The following is a 19,434-nucleotide window of genomic DNA, read 5'->3' on the forward strand; positions in this document are numbered from 1 at the left end:
TTACATATTACATACTACTAGACCATATTACTTAGTAAACTTTCATGTAAAGATCAAATTTGGCAATAGGCAGCCCAGTTTCAATGAGAAGCATAGTTGCAGTACCTTTTTTGACCATTTCCTGCACAGTGTCCCTTTAACATGATACATGCATTTTCTCTGTCTCTCGCGCTCTCTCACACTCTCTCTCTATCTCTCACACACACAGGGAAGCCGATGGGGGGGTCAGTTGTTCTGGGCCCAGGGATATGAGGGTCCCAGGTGTATGTGTATTCTATGCATATTCATTGAATTACATGTATTGGATTAGGGGGCCCTTCAGATGCCAAAACCGTCAGCGGCCCTGTACACGCACATACGTGCACGCACACACAGTGTGCATTAAATTAAGGTGTCTAGATTAAACTATGTGCTGTGGAAAAGAAGCAGAACAGACATTTCTGTGATGTGGACCTATTTTCCCCCCACAACTTGATCGAAAAGGTTAGGTACTGCAAGTTTGCTAAAATAAATTACTTTCAAACATTCATAATGATTGCTTTCTTATGTAGCCATTGGTTAGAATAATTTCTGAAAGAATTCTGCTAAACCTGTAAATTTGGTATTCTAAGTCAGTGTTTTTTTTTTAACCACTGTGTCGGTGAGAGATCATCTGGTGTGCCATGGAAAATTATAGTATGTCTGTACATTGTTATTATAGGCAATTGGGTTTTATTTTCAGTTAACATTTACAATGGTGTGCCTTGGCATTTTATCCTCTAAAAACTGGTGTGCTGTGCTTGGCTGAAAAAAAGGTTCCAAAAAATTCGGCACATGGCCATGTGGTTTTGATGCAGTGTAATGTCAATTCCTGAACGAAGGGTGGCGAAAGCCCTCCTTTCGATTACCTGTTGTAGACGAGGAAGAGAGTATATTACGTCACGAGTATATATTCTCCAAATCCCCGGATGTCGGCCTTTTTTTCTAACTAAAGGTAATCATGGCTTCCACGTCGCTTTTGTGGAATAATAATCTGTGATCATCTGCGTTTTAGGAGTTGTATACAGTTAAACTATGTACATGCATGTGTATTGTCATGTCAGTAACGCTATACGGTTAAGATATTAGTTTGGTGAAATGCATATTTACGATGATAACTAAAGTTATGTTTGGAGTCAGATAGCAGGCCTGAAGCCAGGGTCGAGTGCTGCATTTCCCGGCTCAGATACCACGTTTTTGAAATAAATTTCAGTCAGTAAGGCCCCTTATTGTACGCGGTTTAGTCTTCAGTCTTGTTTTGTTCTATGGCACAGAAAATGGTTTGGGAATTGTGCTCTAAACGTGTGCCAGTGAGGTCCAGCAAAACCGTCAGTGCTATAATGCTAACACGTTAGCGTCGCGTTATGTTTTACTAGTGATCTAATGCGGTTTCAAGAAGTCAAGCCATGCCATCAGAAATGTCAATTCTGAAATGTTGGATTGACGTCGTATTACTACAAATCATAATTAAAGTTTCTTCCCGTTGTGTTTGTGTACAAGCCGGCGATTGACAGTTGTCATAGTTGGGTTTTGGCTAACGCTGTAATATTTGAGCATAGCGTGTCTTATTTATCGCGCTTTATTAATCTTATGGCTCTGGCTTGGTTTTGTCAAGTTGAGTGTATCGCTAGTTTTACCACAAAACAATGGTGTTTGGTTATTGAAGTTAATATTATTCGACATTGTCATGGTTTTGATCTACCACTTCCAGTTACATGAAAGGGCATCTTGAATGGATGCATGTTGCGGTAATAAATGAATGCATTATTATGTATAGAGTACTACATATCCCACTCACTGCCCGTCTGTTTACTTGAACGTTCCCCAGATGGCAGAGGGAGACAAGAAGAAGGCTGCGAAGCACAGCAGCCGTAACCCCGTTCTGGTGCGGGGCATCGGCCGCTTCGGACGCTCTGCCATGGCTGCCCGCCGTGCCATGTACAAGAGGAAGACCAAGGCACCCGTCACCAAGGTGAGGAGCCACAGCATGGCAAGGCTGATACTACAGTTATCAACATGGGGGACGAGAGATGGGAGAGTCCCAGGTTGGATGATCTTCGTTACTTGTTGTAATCATTTGTGTTTGCTTGTGTTTCAGGTTGAGAAGAAGCTGTCCAAGGCTCCCACCAAGACCACCAAGCCAGTCGGCGGAGACAAGAATGGAGGCACCCGTGTGGTTAGGCTGCGCAAGATGGTGAGTGTCGTCTCTGTGTCTGTCTTTCTCTATGTCTGTCCCTCAAGCATCTTTCTGTGTCTGTCCCTCGAGCATCTGAGTTTGTAGTCCTGTCTGACGCCAAGGGGGGGGGCTTTGAAGAGTCTGTTGACTACTATTTACGCTGCTTGCAGCAACAAGTTGCACTTTGCTTTTACAGGGCAGTATTGCACTGCTGAAGATTCTGTACATCAGTCGACCATTTTCCAAACATGACTTGGAGCCTGTAGAGTAGAGTAACTTTATTAATCCCCAGGGGGAAATTCAGGTATCCAGTAGCTTGCATAAATGCACAAATAAACGAATGCCCACATGGACATTTCAAGACTCAAATAACTGTATACCTGCACCTTGTTTACATGGTGCATACGTTCTGCCAAGATAAGATGCAGTATTGTTGTGTGTTGTGCAGTAATGTGGTCATGTAGATTCTGCAGCTTGTTTGTAGGTCATCCTGACTGTTGGGATCTTTTGGGTTTTTGTGATAGTGAAGACTTTTGAAGGCATATTTAGCTACCCAAAGATATGAGAAGTGAATGATTGGTGCTGTATGAATGATGACCAGTCAGGTGTAGTAATGGGTTCAAAGGGGATCTTTCGGTTTCAGACATTCCACAAGTCTTGCACCAAGTTTATTTCTGTCAAAATGGAGTACATTAAATGTGATCTAGCACAGTGACTCGAATGGGTTTGAAAATCTGTCGTCACTGGGCTTGGTTTTAACTTATAAGAAGTTTTATGCAAATCATATTGTCTTCGACTTGTACATAATCATATCTGTTAAATGCGCAACTGTTTATACATTGTCAAATTTTACTTGTCTTGAACATGGCTTTTAAGTTGACTGAGTAGTGATTGACCCTGGCCTGTTCTTCCCTGTGCGTCTGTGCCACAGCCCCGCTACTACCCCACAGAGGATGTGCCCCGCAAGCTGAGGAGCCATGGCAAGAAGCCCTTCTGCCAGCACGCCCGCCGCCTGCGCAGCGCCATCACCCCCGGCACCGTGCTCATCCTGCTCACTGGACGCCACCGTGGGAAGGTAAGCAAGACACTCTAAACGTGTGTCTGTGTATAGGATGGGAATCTTAACTCGTTTGCTGCTGGTGTAGCGAAAAGATGATATTCTGTGGGACTACTTGGATGATCAACTTCAGATGCTCATAACGGCCAAACTAAAGGATCACATCACACAGACAGATTGCCAACCAGTGTGGTACTGCGGGCAATCAAAAGGATGAGACTTAAGGATGGTGTTCCTCAGTGGAGGCTCTACAGTATTGGAGAGGGTGCTCAGTTACAAATTGGGAGGGATTGGTCAATTCTGTTTTTCAATACTAACAGCTGTTGGCAGGCTTATGATGAGGGTGTTGGTTCAAAATATATAGAGCCGCTGCTTTAGGGCTACTTCAAGATGTGCTTAAATGCTCAAGACTCAACACTTCACATCATTCGCTATTGTCCAACAAGAGTAAACGTAAACTGTGCTCAGGTAGCATTTTCAATTACCTAAGAGCATAAGGACAGTTTTTTTAACTATTATTTCTATAACCTGGTGCTGTGCACAAGACCATGTTACATTGAACCCCCCAACTGTTGTGCTGTTGGCTCGTCTGTATGCGTTTTGGGTTCATTTGAGGGAGCAAGCTGACCATTTGACACCCTCAGCTGTGTGCTCATGCCGCAGCCACTATTGAACATGAGAAGACCCTGGTTCACTGGATACACGGTGGTTAATTGAGCAGAACCTGGAATGTTTAGGTCTATTGTACAGAATGCCACACCAGTACAGTTATTTGTGGTGTAAAACAATTTCATGCTTTGATGAATTGAAATGCCTTGACACTTCGTATTGACACTTTTTACAAGTAGTTGATGGTGCAAAGTGTTGTGCATTCAGGTAAATAACTGTGGACACCCTTGGGCACCTGCACTGGGCAGGATCATTGGTTGTGTGCTAAATGTCTTGATTTTGCCTTGGCGTTATGATCCATGCTATTCAGCAGTCGAACCCAATTACCCATAGCTGCAGTGGCTTTAACGTCGTGCAAGATCTGCTGTTTCCAAAACATGGCATGCCTAGTCAGAACCCCTGCTGGACTGTCCAATCTGCTGTAAGTGATGATATTCTATGCAAATGCACAAACATGCATTGCCTTTCATTCGCATTAATGTCACACTTAAAAGCGTACGGCTCAGATGTACACGCCAAATTATACCCAGCCTACACGGCTTGGTTGCACCCACACAGTGAAGTGGGGCCGCCGAGGCCAGTCTCTCGCCCACACACACGCACACAACATAATACACACGCACACAACATAATACACACGCACACAACATAATACACACGCACACATTCACTTCTCCCAGATAACAGGCGCTCGGCTGCACACTGGCAGCAGATGAGGCAGCTAAAGGTGTGAAGATTCATATAGACACCCACCCCAGAGCTACACACTGGCCTACATTTACAGTCAGCTACACACACTCCCACCCACGTACACCAGTGAAGGAATGCCAGCACAGTGCTGCTAATACACGATTATCAAAACGAATGAAGGCTGAACCAAAAAATCTTAGAAGCAAACTCAGCTTATTCATGTCTATTTGTGATTGGTACACTTTCTTGAATTGGCCGTGCCGTCTCTGGCATTGACTTGCGATGGTGTGGCTATTGCATCAGCCGTGTATGAGACTGGAGGTATCTATGCATTGTACAGTATTTGACCAGTGTTTCTGTTTGTCTTGCAGCGTGTGGTCTTCCTCAAGCAGCTGTCTAGCGGTCTCCTGCTTGTCACCGGTAAGTTAATCACCTTTTTTCCATGTGTAGCCCTTTTCTGTGGTCCTCGCCAACTTGCTTTCAATATTCCTCCCTCTGCAAGCCTCTGTGTAACCGGCCAACTCATCCTCTTCTCTAGGCCCCCTGGCCGTCAACAGAGTGCCACTGCGCAGGGCTCACCAGAAGTTTGTCATCGCTACCGCCACCAAGGTAGACATCTCCGGCGTGAAGATCCCCAAGACGCTGACAGACGCCTACTTCAAGAAGAAGAGGCTGAGGAAGCCCAAGCATCAGGAGGGCGAGATCTTCGACACAGAGAAGGAGGTAAGACTCTTACCGTCACCACTCCTCCCGACCTTAACCAGGAACCCAGCGGATTATGGGACTACATAATTGGCTCTCTGGGTGAAAAGGGCCAGGTTTACTGTAGTGAAAGTGCTCAAGTCTGAATGAGCGTGAAAAGGTGCCTTGGTTGGTATGTTTTGTGTCTTGGGACTTGAAAAAGCAAAGTCTTGCATTCCCTCATGTTCGTTTTTGCCCTAAAGACTTTTTATGCATTATACATTTTACATGTGTGTGTTGGTGTTGGCACAGAGCCTTTTAAACCCTGTAATTGGTAGTTTTCCAAAAGATTGAATTTCACCAGTCTTTGGAATGGTTTACCCGCACGATTGAGCCACTTTGCTAACAAATGTTTTTTTCCCCCTCTCTCTTGCCCTCCTTGCAGAAATATGCCGTGACAGAACAGCGCAAAGAGGACCAGAAGGCAGTTGATGCTCAGTTGATCCCCCTGATCAAGGCAGTCCCACACATGAAGGACTACCTGAGGTCACAGTTTTTCCTGTCAAATGGGGTCTTCCCACACAAACTGGTCTTCTAAGCGAACTCCAATAAAAAGCTGTCTTTTTCCAACCACACTTTCAGTCTTGCTTGTCCTTTGCATGAAATGTGGCTATGGATTACTTAGACCTGACATGTTTTCCTTATCTAAATCAGGGGTGTCAAACATGGCGTGGGGGCTGGATGTGGCCATCAGATTCAATCCGGCCCCAAACTTGAAGTGGATGAGGATGTAAATGTCAAAAACAAGCAAATCTCCAGCCCATTTTTGTGTTTTTTTCCCCTTAGTGCAATGCTGCAGTGTCTAAAATATTTCTGTGCAGTATTTTTTTTTGTATGTGTTAAAAAAATGTATTTATCCTGTAGTAATATAGGCCTACTTTAGGTGAGCAGTACTGTAGTTACACATGGAGAAGAGATCACTCCTGTACTTCACAATCTGGTGCGTCACGGGAAAGGACTGGTAGATGCAGGGAACTCTGAGGAGACATGAGAACGTCGAAACGCCTTGTCACTTGCCCAATAAAACAAGTAAACTTCCACATCTGAAGATGATCCAATACTGTAGTTAGTAGGACTAGTAATCAGTTTTTATACTGAAGCATAATTAAGGATATTTTCCACAACTTACAATTTTACTTCAAGGCAGGATGTGTACTTTCTGAATAGCTCCCAGAGATTACTGTGTGAATTTGGTTGAGTGTCTCATCTAAAACTGTTTTGTAAACTGAGTGAAAAGCATTTTATTTAAAATTCATTAGCCTGAGTAATGTGTAATGATATTGATCCTTGAGATCAGTGATTGGGCCACTTGTGCAGGCTGAGGCATAAAGCATACTGCTGAAATAGAAAAATAACTGTTCATCTAATAAAATTCTGCAATTGGTCCACATTATGGGTCAGGCCCACTTGAGACCAGATGGGCTGTTTGTGCCCCCTGGGGTAAAAGGAGTGACACCCCTTTTTTAAATTTTGACTTGGAAAATGAACCTTTTTCCCTTGGTGGGTTTTAAGTTATTTGCATATTGGGCATTCCAAAATATGTGCACATGCACACAAGTGTTCGGGTGTTAATTAAAATTAATTTGTATGTTATTTAAATATAGTTCATAGATGCAAATAATTGAAGTGGACATCTTTTGTAGCCCTTCGTTTTTCCACAAGCCCCCAAACGAAAGTGCATGCTGATTATTTTAATGGCACAATTCTCTTGGTATTTGTGTGCATTCACTTTTCAGTTGCTCTCAGTTCAGAAACTTGCACATCTGTACTCTAGACTTAAAATCAGTCCTAATACATTTCATTTCTTTTTTGTGTCCTGTATTGAATTTGGGGGGGTGCCATTATGCTTAAGTCATGAACTTGGCCTTCAAACTCACTAGTGTATATTGTGTTCATAGGCGAACTCAATTTCCATTGTATACCACAACCTTCAAAAGATTAGAGGAAACACAAGGTCACGAGCAATGCAAGTCAGACTTTTACCAAAATACCTTTTAACTTAAAAGGTATTAATGAACTGGGCTCATTACCCACTGTTTATTGCACCAGGGGGTGAACTGTGGGTCTTGTGTGGTCCCAAGTGCATCGGAATCTATTACATTACATTTATGGCTGTTGGTAAATTTCTTCCTTGAAGCTGCACAACCCCACATGGTGAGAGGAGCACCCTGGTAGCTATTTTTAACATTTTGCTTGGAATGTGTGTCCATCCTCAGCTACTCCTCACAGACAAATGACTCGAAGATGGACAGCTTGTTGCAACCATGTTGTCTGATGAGCAGTCCCCCAACCAATAGTCCTCATAGAATTGTTGATTATGGATATAAAGACTTGGGTAGTTGCCAATGGGAAAACTCGCTAATGCAGTTAAGAAATTTGGTTTTGAGAAATGCAAACCAGGTTTCCATCAATCCACACGTAGCAAACCTGAAAAGAACCCGTCTGCCATTTTAAAGACACTCCATGGGGCTCTTCAAGCTTATGTCCTCCACACCTTTGTAGCATGCCAAAATAGTTGCTCACATTACATCAACTCAGTCAACACAAGCTTCTTGCCATTTGAACGGGACAGCCAGACCATTCCGCTTTAATATTTAAAAATAAAAGAAGAAAGAAAACTCAAATGACAAGTAACATCTTTTTCAACAGTGTAGAAAACAAAAATAAATACATGTGTTTCATCCTTTTTTTATGCCATTCTCCATTCAAATAGCCATCTTTTTTTTCTTCTTTTTTCAAAACGGAAACATAAAGAAGCAGCCCAAAAACAGTTGCTCCACAGGTCAGGGAATGAGGAGCCTTTCTACAAAGTCAGTCTTGTATTTAATGGTCAGTGGGGGGGTCGGGGATGGTAGTGGGTGGTGGGGTGGGTCAGGCTGGCTCCTCAACCCGACTTGAAAAGAAGGATGGCCACCTGGCCAAGGTAAAAGTAGATGAAATGCTTGGTCTCGTGCGTCACATAGCTGCCAAAATTCCTTCCCACGATGCAATGCCAGGTGGGGTTGTACTTCTTGTCAAACTCCTGGTATGAACAGAAAAAAGGAGAGCGAGGTTAGGAATGTAGGTGTGTTGAATGGAGTTATGTTGAATGGCAACAGTTTTCACAGACTGCAATTCTGTATCAGGGGAAGGGCAAACCCACCTACCTACCCCTCTGTTAAAAAAAAGCTCAGTGGAGAAGTTTCATTTTGGCTCATTCAATTCAGTTCAGACCAGGAGGGAAAACAATTCAATTGTGAATACTAGTTATATACTGAGGTGAGGTGAGGTCAAGCTTGGAATTCTCTGGACTCTGCCCAAAGACATGATTTGTTCATCGCCCCGGGCCCCACCCATTCAATAAAAGCCAATTGAGCTTATTCACAATGGTTAAGATGTAAAAAGCCGGTGTTGAGTGACAATATACCTTTTTGATGTAGGCGGCAATGTCTTTCTCGATGTTATATTTCTCCAGGGCCTGGGTGGCGCACTCCACCGCGTCCTGCTGCATATCCTCGGACATGTCCGCATTTTTGATCACTGCCTTGCGGTCAGACATGACTGCTCTGCAAGATAAACACAAACACCAGGAAATTAGGACCCCAAACAGTGTGTAAGCAACAAGCATTTAACGGCCAAGGGTCAACTCTACGTTGTGTGCAAGCATCTTCATCACAGGACTAGGCTTCGCTGCTGTGGCAGCGCAATTAAGACAACCATAGCGCCTGACGGAGGAGGCTCACGATGTCAGACCAGAAGTGTGACCACCATGATTTTTGTCGTGTGGCAGCATTCTTGCTAGTACTTGTGTCGTGCAGGGCCTCTATTGAACCGGGCCGTCCAAGCGGTGTCTAAATGGTCGTTATATAATGGCTGCACATGGCATACGAGAGTGCCATTATTTTATCTACGTTGCATAACCAAACCACCGCGCGGCGGAGCCAGTTCCTAGCTGTGTGCATGGTTTCTATGGCTACACCATATTGCATTATTCTAGTTCAATTCATTCAATTAGATGTACCTAACTTCACAGCATCGGCACGCCTGAAAACATGTAATAGTTTAAAAGAATATCCGGTTATCTTCAATAACTACTGCAATGGTTAATCTGCCATTTCAGTCATTTTATAGATTTTTGTTAAGGCTGGGGGACCACCTACGGTTAAGCAAGCTAAACATCCAGCGAACCAAGTTTAACCAACCAAGCCATCTAACATATACCTAAAATGCTACCAATGATTTGGACTTGAGGGGGGAATCTGTAGTTGATATGAAAACATTTGAGGTATGGTTGAAAACGACAGCATGTTAAGTTGTAGATGCACTAACGTTTTTCTGTAATGGTAGATAAATAATGCTACACTGCGATTTTACAGGGCCGTGCTGAAGTTTACTTGTATTTAGTTTTCATCTATGTGAGTTCACAAATAAATAGATAACTGCTTTATTCCTGACAAGTCCATAGCACCCTATCGACACATGATAATGAATGGATAACTGGTTAGCGTGCCAGAATCCTCACACTTATCTGAGCTGTACTCTTTTTAAACTTCGAATTAAAGTTGTGCATTTTGTTGCAATTGATGATGAGACTAAATTGATATCTTACCTTATTTGTAGAGGTTGGTTACACGCAGAAAAGAGTCCAAGAGTGCAACGACAACAACTCCCGCTAGAAGGTTGACCAAAAGTATGGTGGGTGTGTAACTGACGCAGGATCCGAGGGTTCTTGATCGTGATTGGTTACTACAATCACATAGTCCTACACCATTGGCTTAGGCTCCAAGGTTTTCTCCGGCATTTCTTGCTGCATTTTATTTCAAACCGGCATGCTTTGCGTATTCGACGCTATGGTGGTTCCCATGGCGACCGACCCTTGGAACTGACTGGAACGTCTGCTAGTCGGCTGATTCCAAAAGGTGTTCGGAACGTTCTGTTTACAAATCGACATCGCTGCACTTGTTGTTGATTTCCTTGGATACTAACTGCAAGGCAAAGAACCACGCGCTTGTAGTTACTTTATTCAAATCTGAGACGCTAATCCGTAGGCGATTTCCAACAAACATGTTCCACTGAATGAAGAAAGAGAGCGGACTTGAATAACTAACACGCTTACATAAGTGCTTGATATTCCAAGTGCAGTCCACCACCATTCTCCACAACCATCCTCATCATAGGCATCATCGACATTATTCTGCAATTTGGTTGCCTTCCTTACCATCATCACATGACCTAAAAGTTATATAAAACCATGAGCGGTTTTAAAACCATTTGAAACCATGAGTGGAGCCCACAAGAAACTTCAGCAAGTGTCAAGTAAATGTATTGTCTTTTCTAGTATGCCACCACCAAAACCTAAATAAATCATTGTTAACTCTTTTGCGCAGGATTCAGTCTATGTGGATTCTCATGAACCTGTTCACCTGCTCTGACAATACACATGTAGCTCTTCCCATTCTCATCCCAAATGCCATTGAAGATGGGGAGCAAATATGGTAGACCTTCAGTATTAAAGGAAATATTTTTAAATGCTTCACAAGGATGCAAAACTGACATTTAAAATTATGTATGATAATCTATTTAGAGCATACATCTGTTAAATATATAAAACCTAAAATAACCTTTTTTCATTACTGACTTTTAAAAAACTGAAGTTACTGAAATTACTGAAGTTTAAAGGTATTTTTAGAAGCCCACATGGAATATAAATGAAAGTGAGGAGAAAGTAGGCCTATCCCTATACTAAGTATAATGATACTTTCTCCTCACTAGTTCTTTATGACACACAGCACACAGACAATTCAGTCTCAGCTTTTAACCCGTCAAACGTTTCAAACAAAACGTTTTGAACTTTGAACAGTTTAAAGTTGCTTAGTCTTGTCTCAATAAAACTAGTCCCCTACAGCAGGTTTTCAGAGTTTTAACAACAATGTTTAGAATAGGCCAACACTTTCAGTTCAGAGAGCTTCAGCGTTCCTTGACAGAAACCTTATGGATTTATTATTATGTGCTCAATATGTGATGTGAAGGGCAAGTTTCTGATGATGGGTTGGTGGGGCAAAAATGACTGATCGCAGAATTAGTGGCCTCATCTGTGCCTACAGCACTGAGAAGTGGAAATTGTAGGCACGTGTGTGCGCGTGCGCGAGAGAGAGAGAGAGAGAGAGAGAGAGAGAGAGAGAGAGAGAGAGAGAGAGAGAGAGAGAGAGATCACATCTAGGTCCCTTTCAAACATCTCTGGTATGATGATGATGATGCTGGACCAAGTTTCAATGATAATGGTTAAGGTAGTCACATTTGTCATGTAATTCTCAATAATAACAGAAACGCTTTAAACTCTTGAGCACATGTGAAAACAGTTTTTTAAAAACAGGCAAATGCATAAGGCAAATTCTTTACCTGTTTTATTCTCACAAGCATACAGTCACACATTAAATAAAATGTTTCATCAAAACAAAAGTCACATGCTCTCTACTCTCACTAGCAAAACTTATAGAATATAAAAGAATATTTACTGTAACATGATTCTTTTTTTACCATCTCCATGTTTTCCCCCCAATATTGTATTAGCTTTGCCTTATCTTCATAGTCTTCCATGTTTTTGTCCTCTGTATGCAGCATTATAGAATAATTTAAAATGAAATCCAAAAATCTACCTGCTCCACCACATATTTGTCAAAAAAGAAGAAGAAAAAAAAAACAATAAGTAAAATTCTGCTTGATCGGACAATGTGGGGATGATACTAAGCAAGTTTTACATCGGACAAAGTCAATGTCTCAAGAATAATTTGTATGGGCATTGGGCACCATTGTCAGTGCTCCTACAGTAGGCTCAGAGGGATCCAAGCCCAGCCCAGCATGTGGTAGGAAGACAAAAGAGGGCTTAGCGCATCAGTATCCAGCTGATGTTGCCTGGGCAGAGGCAGGTCAGAGGTGATTGGTGCTTTAGTGTGGGTATGTGGATCTCCATACCGCTGTGTCCCTTTAGGTTTAGAAATGACGTGGAGTGCCATGGGTAATCCTGAGAAATGACGGATCAAAAATTCACAGACTTCTCCATCGTACACTTGTGTACTGTAGTACATAAAAGTGTACAGGCTTTAGAATCAGTCTGTTGATCGACTTCCATTCAAATCTTCAATACTACACTTCCACTGACCCGAGAGAAATTAAAAAAATAATAATATTTGCACACATATGAGCAGTGTCATACTAAAAACAATACAGACACACATCAATGCAGGAATCATGACTTAAATAAACAGATGAATAAGGCTAGCGGAAATACTGTTTCACAGACTCATATTCTGACATCTCCACCTCTCTTTCACTCTCTCTGGGTTCCATCATTTGCTGGATTGTTGTGGTCTGCGTGCTGTACTTATTCGCTGCGCTCCTTGGGCTCTCTGTATTTCCACTGGATGTATTCAAAGATGTCCTTCTCACTATCCACCAGCAGGGGCTCCCCTGCCATGCCTGGAACAGGAAATGACATCATACGGTTACAATGGTGACGGGACCCACTAGTTTGACGCCCTCTCGGTACTTCACATGGTAATCAAACATTTCAAACAAGCGATTTAAGATTAGGGTTAAGGTTAGGGTTAGGGTTAAGGTTAGGGTTAGGGTTAGGTTTAGGTTTAGGGTCGTATGACGTAAGCGGTAAGTACCGAAAGGGCGTCGAACTAGTGAGTCCCCAATGGTGACAGCATCACTGCCACACTAGTGAAAGCATAGAACAAGTTTTTCCAAAGACAAATAAATGATCTATCTATGTATTTATCCATCACAAGTATTCACAATTGAAATGCCTTGATTTAAAAAGATGCATGTTTAAATCAGTTGAAACTGGACAAGGCATGAAAGGACCAGAATAGAGCTCCGAAGTCACCCGGAAACATGTAGCAGACTGTAGTATTTCTTGTTAGCATTTAAGGATTTTCCGGTTCCCAGCGACGACGGTGGGGAATGGGGACCAGTCTAAAATAAGGTGAGTGTGCAAACCCGCGATTAGCGAACCCCCGCAAACTGACGAGGGTATTACAAATAGGCTGTAGGGATGACATGATTAGGGCTGGGTATCGCAGCCATGTTCCTGTATCGATTCGATTTCGATTCTTAGGGCTTTGAATCGATTAATCACGATTGAATTCGATTCGATTTGATTCATTCCGAATCGATTCAATCCGTTCCCTTCTTGGTGCCAGGATTTCCCCCAAAAGATGCTGTTGCCTATTTTTATATACAAATGTCAAAGGGCTGTGGCTTGACAGTGTTAACAGATTGATAATTTGTAATAAGTAGGCCTAGGCCTAATTGACTAATACCTACTGGGTATATTCCATAGACCTAAATTAAACAAAAAGAACAAAAAAAAAAAGAACAAACAAAAAAAATAGATTTTGTGCCCTGTGAATCGATTATGTGAATTTCGATTCGATTTGATCGATTATCGATTAACTCGATTATTTTACCCAGCCCTAGATATGATTGATAATTTTTTAGTCAAAAGGCGACATAAATACGTTGTTGCTATCACATAGTTAACCCGGAAAACTGGCAGACTACAGGAGGGAGATTTCACAAGCCGTGAACATGGTAACCCACGGCAAACCGCCACAAACCTTCCTAATACGAGGTTTTGGAAATACTTCTAACTAAGCCCTGATACAGGTTGTTTTTCACTCCTGGTAACACTCTTTTGATAAAACGTAAATAGTGCCATAACTGCAATTACTCCAATCGTGTTGGTTTAGTAGTATACTTCAAAACTTACCATCGAGGAGAAGTTTGCTCATGCGACTAATGGCTAACGCGAGAATGTGAGATGTAGTTCCCAAAAATTCACAAGTAGCCAAGGTATAGCAACATTACTTTATTATCGTTATGTTTAGGTTGATAAATACTAGGGATGCACGGCTCCCGATACTGCTCATTGTACTCGTACTCGTACACGTCAAGCACTTGCCGATACCAGGAACGATACTGCTATTACACAAAACAATGCAAAATCTTGTCACATTCTGTGGACTTGAAAGCAGCAAGGAAAAAAGTGCCACCTCATACAATTACTAACATTAAAATTTACATGGAAATGGACAATAAAAATATCAGGTGGAAAAAAACAAGGCCATGCATTTATTTTCATTGTATTTTGGTGGTAAAAGGTATCGGTATCGATACTCGGTATCGGCAAGTACACATATTCATGTACTCGTACTTGTATCGGTTTTCAAAAAAGTGGTATCAGTGCATCCCTGCATACACGTGTTGTTGTGCTACTCCATTTGTTACCAAGGAAAGGATGCGGGGATAGGCGAATGACGGCTGTTAACCTTTGTCTTATATTTTTGTTAGCCCAATGTTAAAAAATATATTCCTGGAAACCGGATTTCCGTGAAAATGCTAATCCGCGCATACAACTCGTCGTCACCCACTTAGGAGCTCTATTCCTGTGCATCTCTGAGAGACTCACCAGTGACCCCCAGTGGTCGGATGGTGTACTCGTTGAGCGTGAAGCCCTTCTCCAGTGCGTGGGTTCTCATGTTCTTGTTGAAGACATCGCTACCAGTGAAATACAGCACTCCACAGTAATACTGGTCCTTGGGAATCAGCCTGGAGGTCAGAAATAACAAGTCCTCAGTAACTCATAATACACTTAGCCACGGAAGTCTGCCCCTTTGTGTGTGTATGTCGTTGAATGAAAAAAAATAGGCAAATGCACAAGGCAATTTCTTTACCCGTTTATTCTTACAACAACCATAGTCATTCATTAACTAAAATGTTTCAGCAAAACAAAAGACATATATAGTATTATCTCACTAACAAAACATATAGAATAATTTAAAAAAAGAATATTTAATGAAAAGTCAGTGGCAGTCAGTGCAGTAGTATGCATTTTGCCTATAGTCCAGTGACACGCAGGATGACTGGAGCTTTACCTGATGTCAATACGCCTGTGAGGGTTGGGCTCTGTGGCATCAGGATCATCATCCATCTGCAGCTGGCAAACACCCTGCAGCCAAACACAACATACGAGGACACAATCAGTCACTCATACTGCAATATAAAATCTTGTGTTAACACTACAGTGCTCTTAAAATAACATGCTGTGATCATGTGTTTAATGTTCTCAGTCAGCTGCGGGCTGGGTTACTTCTTTTTATATTCTGCTTGGCGAAAAGGTGGATGGTGTAAAAAAGTTAACTGACCATGAATTTCGTGTCTCCTTTGGACAGGGTTTCGGTCACAAAGCCGATGGATTCCAGGTGCTCCACAACGGCATGCAGCAACTTGGGCTGGTGACAGGAAGCATACAAACAAACATTCACCACCAGTATGATTACTCATTATTTGTTGGTTGATTTGCCATAACACTTGAATTGATATGCTTTGCTAAAAAATAAATAAATCCTAAAGTATGTTTAAAAGACACACAAATTCAGGAAATGAGGTCACGCTATAAAACCTATAATACTGAAAGCGAAGTCATCATAGTGAAACTGTAGTGTGTACCGTGTGTTTAAAAAAAATGCTTTTTCATACAACGTAGTCAGTATAATATAGACCTGGTAATAATCAGGCCATCAGGTCATAATAGAGCATTTAAAGTGAGAGTTGACAATGCCAAGCATGGCATTTAGAGATGACAAAGTGCAGTGATGAGAGAGTGAGACCTGTTTGTCAGTCTGGGAGGTGTAGTCCGGGTGGGTCAGCAGGATATCAATATCACCACTCGACTCCGCACCTGTGGACAAGGTCAGACAGAAGAGAAAGCAGACATGACACAACGCATCATCGCACTGCACAGCTCTCATTTCGCTCTGTATGAGATACTCAAAACACTCCTGCACCACCATGCCGTTCAATACAGTTTACATGGGGGCAGGGCAAATTCATCTCAAAGGGCACCCCCACTCAATACATTCAATGTCATGAGGACACCGTTTTGGGCCCCATCTCTCTCCCTGGGCCCTGGACACTTTGGTCCTGTCTGTTGGCTGCCCCCCATGGGGGCGTGTGTACAATGAACAAGTTATAATAGACTTGTATAGCACTTAATCATCCATCTATGACGGCCAATTGACATTCGGTGTCACAGAAGAAAAAAAATCAACAGCAGAGTTGATATCAACTAGCTTGTCATGAAATGAGAGAAGTCCGAAATCTGAGAGGCTTGACCTCTGTAGAAATCAAATATATCCGCCTTGTTTAATTTTCAATAAGGATCCACAACATATTTAAAAACAGCACTATGGGACATGCTCAATGGTAGCAACTTTTGTTCCAATAGAAAAAGTAGCTAGGCTAGGAGTAGTGGTAGTGGTTCTGGAAGAGGCAGTTCATTACTCGTTTCTTCCAGAATCTATACAGGTAAGGTTCTAAGCTGCAATCATATGTCTGCTATGCCTCTTCAGGTGATTAGGAGAATAAATGGACTTTCATGGAAAGTCAAGTACATTTAGGAGACCGGACTTGATCCCAATTTGTTGCTTTGATAAGGAAAGGCAATTTTATTTGTATAGCACATTTCATACACAAATGCAATTCAATGTGCTTCACAAAAAAATGAAAAGTAAAGGGATAAAGAAAACAAGAAATAAAGAAACCATTAAATAATAAGAATCAAAGGAAATGAAAACAAACGCTGGTATGTTTCATCTTGGTAACAGTATTGAGACCCTTTGTTGTTATCAGTAGCTCACCTCTCCTGTAGCTGCCACAGATGGTGCCGATGTACTCTGGGTCGACCACCTCCAGCTCCTTCAGAATAAGGCCCTGGGCAACGATGCAATGGATGACGAAGAAGACCGAAGAACACATCAGATTGCGGTGAGACTTTTGCCTCTTAAAATATCTTAAAAATGTGTTCATCAGTGTGTTAAAGAATGAGGTGTTACTGAAGAGGGCAATAACTCACTTCCATCTTTGTCATCTCTGTACGAGGAATGCGCTTCTCAAAGTCCTCAAAGTACCTAAGAGACAGACAGAGCTACAGCATCAGCACCACAGCATGTATGTAGACACTCCAAACAACAACTATAAAGACTTTGTCCAAATCAAAACGCAAACAACCAGTGATTTCCATGTTAACTCACTTCAAGCCAATCTGTTGGTGGTGATTGAGCTTGTGTTCAATCTTCCGGAGATCTAAAATTACACACAGAATTAATATACAACAGGGGGAAAAGCAGCGTTTGTAACGGTAGAAGAAGAGCAGGCACTCACCATCCAGAGTCTTTATTCCGTCCTCAAAAAACTTCCTTGCAGCTGCTGGGCTAAATGTAGGAAATGAAGAAAGTTAATTTAAGAAAAGAGTCAAAGAGTGCAAGAACTTAATTGAAGAGATAAAGAAGCACAATAAATAACGGAACACTAAATGTTAATTACACACCACTTTAATACGACAAGAAACTGGTGCAATACCAAACAGTTAATTACACACCACTGATGCTATATCAACACTATTGCAAACATGCATCATGTACACTAGATGTAAATGGGGAGAAAGACTGACATACCCAATGCCTGTGACTCTTGTAAGGAAGTTGATGGAGGAGCTTGTATCATCATTACGGATCTGAGAGAGAGAGAGAGAGAGAGAGAGAGAGAGAGAGAGTCAGTATTGTCAGAATCTCACTTTAAATAGCAACTTTGTAAATGTCAACAACTGAGGTAGATTCAGAATGGCAACTGAAGACCTGTAGACCTCTGCGTTTCTCTAGATAAGTCTCGTTTGCCAATTGACAACTGTACTGCAGTGTATATGGCAACTGACCTTTTCCAATTTACGCAGTTTCCCAGTGGTCAGAAACTCATCTATTTTCTCTGCGATTTTTGCTCCAACTCCATCCTGCAAGGGATATTTTTGATTATCATTCAAAACATGCATTAATGCACTATTCAAGTACATCTGTCCTGGCATGAAGAAAACAAATGCAAGAGAAATTAAAAGTTTACCAGCTTTTTAGCCTCTGTGCCATTTTTTATTTTATTGGGATATTTCCCAATGACAGCTGCCGCTTTCCTGCAGGACAAAAGACAATGGAGGGGCTCCATGTCACCCACTCCTCAAACATACTATGTATGATGAACACGTAGAAGAAACGCTTCTATAAATAACTTAACATGCTTACCTGTAGGCGTTGTATTTATGAATCGCCCTGTTGACATTTTTTTCATAATTAGCCAACTCTGAAAAGTGCAAGAGAATGACGTCGGGAATTGGTAAGCGTCTGTCAAAACATTCTACAACAGCTGTGTCAGCATGGGACATTCCGATAATATGAAATCGAAGGATGATCAAATTCATTGACGTAGGTATCTTTTATTCAAGGAGACTACAGAAAGAGGTTGAAAATGGGTTAACTTGTTTACGTCAGTAACGTATTTTGGCATACCTGCCTTCAACCAATGAGAAGTCTAGCAGTGTCCATTTAAACATTCATGCATTCTACTATTTACCAACACAATAAAAACACAGCACCGTCTTGTCGAACAGTTGTGATGGTTTATTTATAACTTGAACGTTGTCAATTCCCGGGTAAAGCCAACAATTATGAATGAATGAGCTTCGCTTTGTCACGGGGAATGTGAACTGTGACATTTGCATTGTTAGCTAGTGTTAGCCACCAATCAGATTTGGCTAATCTTCAAAGACTGTCTGTACCTTGCTTTTTGGATAAATCAGACACAGTTGTCATACAATGTTGTCCTAAATTGTACCAAAGATCTTCTATGACTGTATTTTTGTATTAGAGTAGGCGGATAAGACCAAAGAAACACCCACATGCAGGGAGCTTCAGATATCTGGGGCTAACGTTTGGGAGCAACCACACCATGACAAGTGCTTACCAATGAGAAAGTCGGTGATCCCCTCGTTCAGGGTTTCTTGCGGTGCTTTCCTTTTGCTCATATTTGCAACTTAATACTCTTTCAAATTAGCAGTTTGTCCAATTGAGTTCCAAACGCATAGGTTTTCTCAGGAAGTCAATATACAATCGGTTCCCCAAGCAAATCGGACAATGAGCAGGCTTGCAGCCTGATTGAGGGGGCGGGGCATGCGTATTTTGTCATGGCGAAGTTGGTGACGTGTGTATTACGA

The 19,434-nt window shown here is 41.9% G+C and overlaps 3 protein-coding genes across 3 annotated transcripts; 1 reads left to right on the top strand and 2 right to left on the bottom strand.

The window, feature by feature from the left end:
- Positions 1-875: 875 nt before the first annotated feature.
- rpl6 (ribosomal protein L6) lies at positions 876-5,926 on the top strand. The gene is made up of 7 exons (XM_063195636.1): positions 876-973; positions 1,847-1,990; positions 2,117-2,212; positions 3,126-3,269; positions 4,982-5,030; positions 5,149-5,333; positions 5,737-5,926. The coding sequence occupies exons 2-7, from the start codon at positions 1,847-1,849 to the stop codon at positions 5,887-5,889; spliced, it is 771 nt and encodes a 256-aa protein (XP_063051706.1). The 5' UTR covers positions 876-973; the 3' UTR covers positions 5,890-5,926.
- Positions 5,927-7,900: 1,974 nt separating this feature from the next.
- Positions 7,901-10,107, bottom strand: dynll1 (dynein, light chain, LC8-type 1). The gene is made up of 3 exons (XM_063195637.1): positions 9,940-10,107; positions 8,758-8,896; positions 7,901-8,373 (listed from the first exon to the last, which is right to left on the bottom strand). The coding sequence occupies exons 2-3, from the start codon at positions 8,887-8,889 to the stop codon at positions 8,236-8,238; spliced, it is 270 nt and encodes an 89-aa protein (XP_063051707.1). The 5' UTR covers positions 8,890-8,896; positions 9,940-10,107; the 3' UTR covers positions 7,901-8,235.
- A 1,610-nt stretch (positions 10,108-11,717) lies between these two features.
- polb (polymerase (DNA directed), beta) lies at positions 11,718-19,406 on the bottom strand. Its single transcript, XM_063195639.1, has 14 exons — positions 19,185-19,406; positions 18,467-18,524; positions 18,291-18,357; positions 18,109-18,183; positions 17,852-17,910; positions 17,559-17,608; positions 17,429-17,480; positions 17,251-17,305; positions 17,036-17,108; positions 16,007-16,077; positions 15,542-15,628; positions 15,272-15,345; positions 14,806-14,945; positions 11,718-12,806 (listed from the first exon to the last, which is right to left on the bottom strand). Exons 1-14 carry the CDS (start codon positions 19,243-19,245, stop codon positions 12,712-12,714), a joined length of 1,017 nt encoding a protein of 338 aa, XP_063051709.1. The 5' UTR covers positions 19,246-19,406; the 3' UTR covers positions 11,718-12,711.
- Positions 19,407-19,434: the final 28 nt, after the last annotated feature.

Source organism: Engraulis encrasicolus, chromosome 3 (genome assembly GCF_034702125.1).
Source record: "Engraulis encrasicolus isolate BLACKSEA-1 chromosome 3, IST_EnEncr_1.0, whole genome shotgun sequence".
Lineage (NCBI taxonomy): Eukaryota > Metazoa > Chordata > Actinopteri > Clupeiformes > Engraulidae > Engraulis > Engraulis encrasicolus.

Bases quoted from the DNA above. Each gene is read 5' to 3' on its own strand.
- rpl6 (XM_063195636.1), top strand. From the start codon at position 1,847: ATGGCAGAGGGAGACAAGAAGAAGGCTGCGAAGCACAGCAGCCGTAAC. The intron at 2,213-3,125 runs GTGAGTGTCGTC...TCTGTGCCACAG, and splicing joins TGGTTAGGCTGCGCAAGATG to CCCCGCTACTACCCCACAGA. The intron at 3,270-4,981 runs GTAAGCAAGACA...TTTGTCTTGCAG, and splicing joins CTGGACGCCACCGTGGGAAG to CGTGTGGTCTTCCTCAAGCA.
- polb (XM_063195639.1), bottom strand. From the start codon at position 19,245: ATGAGCAAAAGGAAAGCACCGCAAGAAACCCTGAACGAGGGGATCACC. The intron at 17,609-17,851 runs GTATGTCAGTCT...TCCTACATTTAG, and splicing joins ACAAGAGTCACAGGCATTGG to CCCAGCAGCTGCAAGGAAGT. The intron at 17,306-17,428 runs GTGAGTTAACAT...TCTGTCTCTTAG, and splicing joins CACCAACAGATTGGCTTGAA to GTACTTTGAGGACTTTGAGA.
- dynll1 (XM_063195637.1), bottom strand. From the start codon at position 8,889: ATGTCTGACCGCAAGGCAGTGATCAAAAATGCGGACATGTCCGAGGAT. The intron at 8,374-8,757 runs GTATATTGTCAC...TGTTCATACCAG, and splicing joins TTGCCGCCTACATCAAAAAG to GAGTTTGACAAGAAGTACAA.